Genomic DNA, 2,417 nt, shown 5'->3' on the forward strand with positions numbered 1-2,417 from the left:
CAAGCAAGAAATAAATATTGTGTAAAGAGGTTAACACAAAATGATTTTGTTGGCCCTCATTTGTTGCAACCCTAAACTCTCCTGGCATAAGGTTACACAAGTTAGAATGTTACTGAGGGTCCCATTTGTAAAAAAAAAAACAATGCATGTGGTAGAGACCATCATCTGTTATATCGAACTGCGGACCTGACGAGATATCAAACTACAAATTATCCGAGTTGACATCGTAGCATATACCAGATATGGAGAGTTACAGTAAATGTCATGTGAACCTTTATACCAAACTTGTTTAGCTACATTTGTATAATTAATTGTCTTGCAACATAGTAACTACTATTCCCATTGATAGTCTTAGCATACAATATAAAAAAGTTGTCTCCAGTTTATGTAACACTATTGACCACATAATCTCATTAATATAATCATACTAAAACTCAAGTTGAGTATTAGATAATTCGTACGTCAAATATTACAAATAGTAGAAAGTATTTCAGACTTCAAATTATGCATATAAATACTTCACCATACTAAATTCCATCCGAAATAAACCAAATAACTGAAAAACTACAAACAAAAAATGAACCTTATAAACTACAAAACTACGTTCATGTACAAAATATTTGTGGTATCCAGATCAATTATATTATATATGTGTTATATTTATAACTTTGAATATCCTGATACATACTTCTACAACAAGCGATTCTAGTAAATATCCAAATAAACTAATGAAGGTTGGTGGAGTAAGATTGTCAAGCTTAGTTGTATCTATACAAAATGTGTTTATGAGACGTCTACCAATGATCTATCCAAGTATAATCAAGAGAGTTGAGAAACATAGTGCGATGTAACGTCTTTATTCGCATGCCGTACCGAGCATAAGACAATTACATTTTGTATTCATAATTTTCTAAGCTTAGTTTTGAAATCGTTGAACTTTTGATAAATGTAACGACTCTTTTAAACAAATTTGTGGGGAACTGAACTTAGTATTGTCCATTGCTCCTTAAGTGCATTCGTTTGCCTCTCTTTTGCTTAAGAGTCCATTAAAAGAACTTAAAAGATTAATTTTGAAATTTTATAAAATCTGTGACCTTCGTAGTTGTAAAATTTCGTTAACTAACAACTAATTTTTATGCTACATTTTCAAAGTGGGAGCTACGGCTTAGCCTCTGCACGATGCACACAGCCTTATTTTTATTACATAGTTTGATAGTCAAATAAAAAAAAAATATGTGATTCTAATATAGCAAATTGTACCTTCATTATTATTGATCATATATTCGTGTTTGTTGTGTAGCCTACAAGCAAACACATTTACGAATTTGAATTTAACACCTACCGCATGAGGATATATATCCCGGGTGCTTCACATATGTTTGTTTTCTTTGTTGATGTATTCTTCCCGGGCCGATGGGAAGTGTTGAGGGGTTGTAGTGGTTCATTGTTGGTTGTGTTTGTTGGTTTGCCTTTGTGGTCTCGTGGCTCCATTCAGCACTAGTTCGCTTGTGTGGGCATGTTTTCTTTCTATTCTTTATAAATTAACCAGACAACTCTTTTCTGCTTAATTAATGGTTGAAGCAAAGGCTTTGCTTTTTTTTTTGAAAGGCTAACTGAGTGAGTTTGCAGGATCAGGGCAAAGAATTAATGTAGTCACACGTGCCAAAAGAGAATTGCAAACAAGAAAATATAAGATGGGTGTTGCCATTTTAGCCTGCAGAGTAGTAGTTACAACCTCGAGTTTTTTTTTCTTGGCCCGAGGGATACATGATACATGGATATACATGATTACATTATCAGATAAGTGCTGAATATTATAAGTACTAGCTTTCAGCAGACACGTACGGGGGCGACGTCGTACTACAGTTTATTGCGCACTAATTAACTACGAAGCAAGTGCGTAATACTAATTAGTGGAAGGAGGTGTTCTTGAGGTGGTCGGGCGCGTCCTCGAACGAGTGCTTCCTGGCCATGGACAGGATGGTCTTGTCGGCGACGATGAAGTATGCCATCCCGGCGACGGTGGAGATGATGAGCGCCTGGCCGGTGGGGTTGAGGTGCGCCCTCGCCCACGGCAGCATCCTCACGCTCGCCAGCTGAAACAAACAAGCCAGGAGATTAATGAGTTAGTCCAAGAAACCGTATGCGTGCTATACGATGGAGCTGGGCTACTTACAGTGGGGACTGCGGCTGCGACGGTGGCGACGACCGCGGCCTTGGCTCCCGCCATTGCAGCCTCTGCAGTTTCAGTTCAGTTCATTAGTACTACATGTTAGGATCGATCAACTTTGGGCTCTGAGAGTGAGAGGAAGCTGCATTGAAACAGAATGGCATTGGCCTGGAGAATTATTACCTCTGGAGCAGCGCTTGGCGACGGCGAGCCTCTGGTCGAGGTAGGCGCGGGTCACCGTAGACAT

The 2,417-nt window shown here is 38.7% G+C and overlaps 1 protein-coding gene across 1 annotated transcript; it reads right to left on the reverse strand.

The window, feature by feature from the left end:
• Positions 1-1,910: 1,910 nt before the first annotated feature.
• On the reverse strand, positions 1,911-2,417 carry LOC124666834 (early nodulin-93-like). Its single transcript, XM_047204166.1, has 3 exons — positions 2,354-2,417; positions 2,177-2,238; positions 1,911-2,096 (listed from the first exon to the last, which is right to left on the reverse strand). Exons 1-3 carry the CDS (start codon positions 2,415-2,417, stop codon positions 1,911-1,913), a joined length of 312 nt encoding a protein of 103 aa, XP_047060122.1.

This window comes from Lolium rigidum, chromosome 1 (assembly GCF_022539505.1).
Source record: "Lolium rigidum isolate FL_2022 chromosome 1, APGP_CSIRO_Lrig_0.1, whole genome shotgun sequence".
Taxonomy (NCBI): Eukaryota; Viridiplantae; Streptophyta; class Magnoliopsida; order Poales; family Poaceae; genus Lolium; species Lolium rigidum.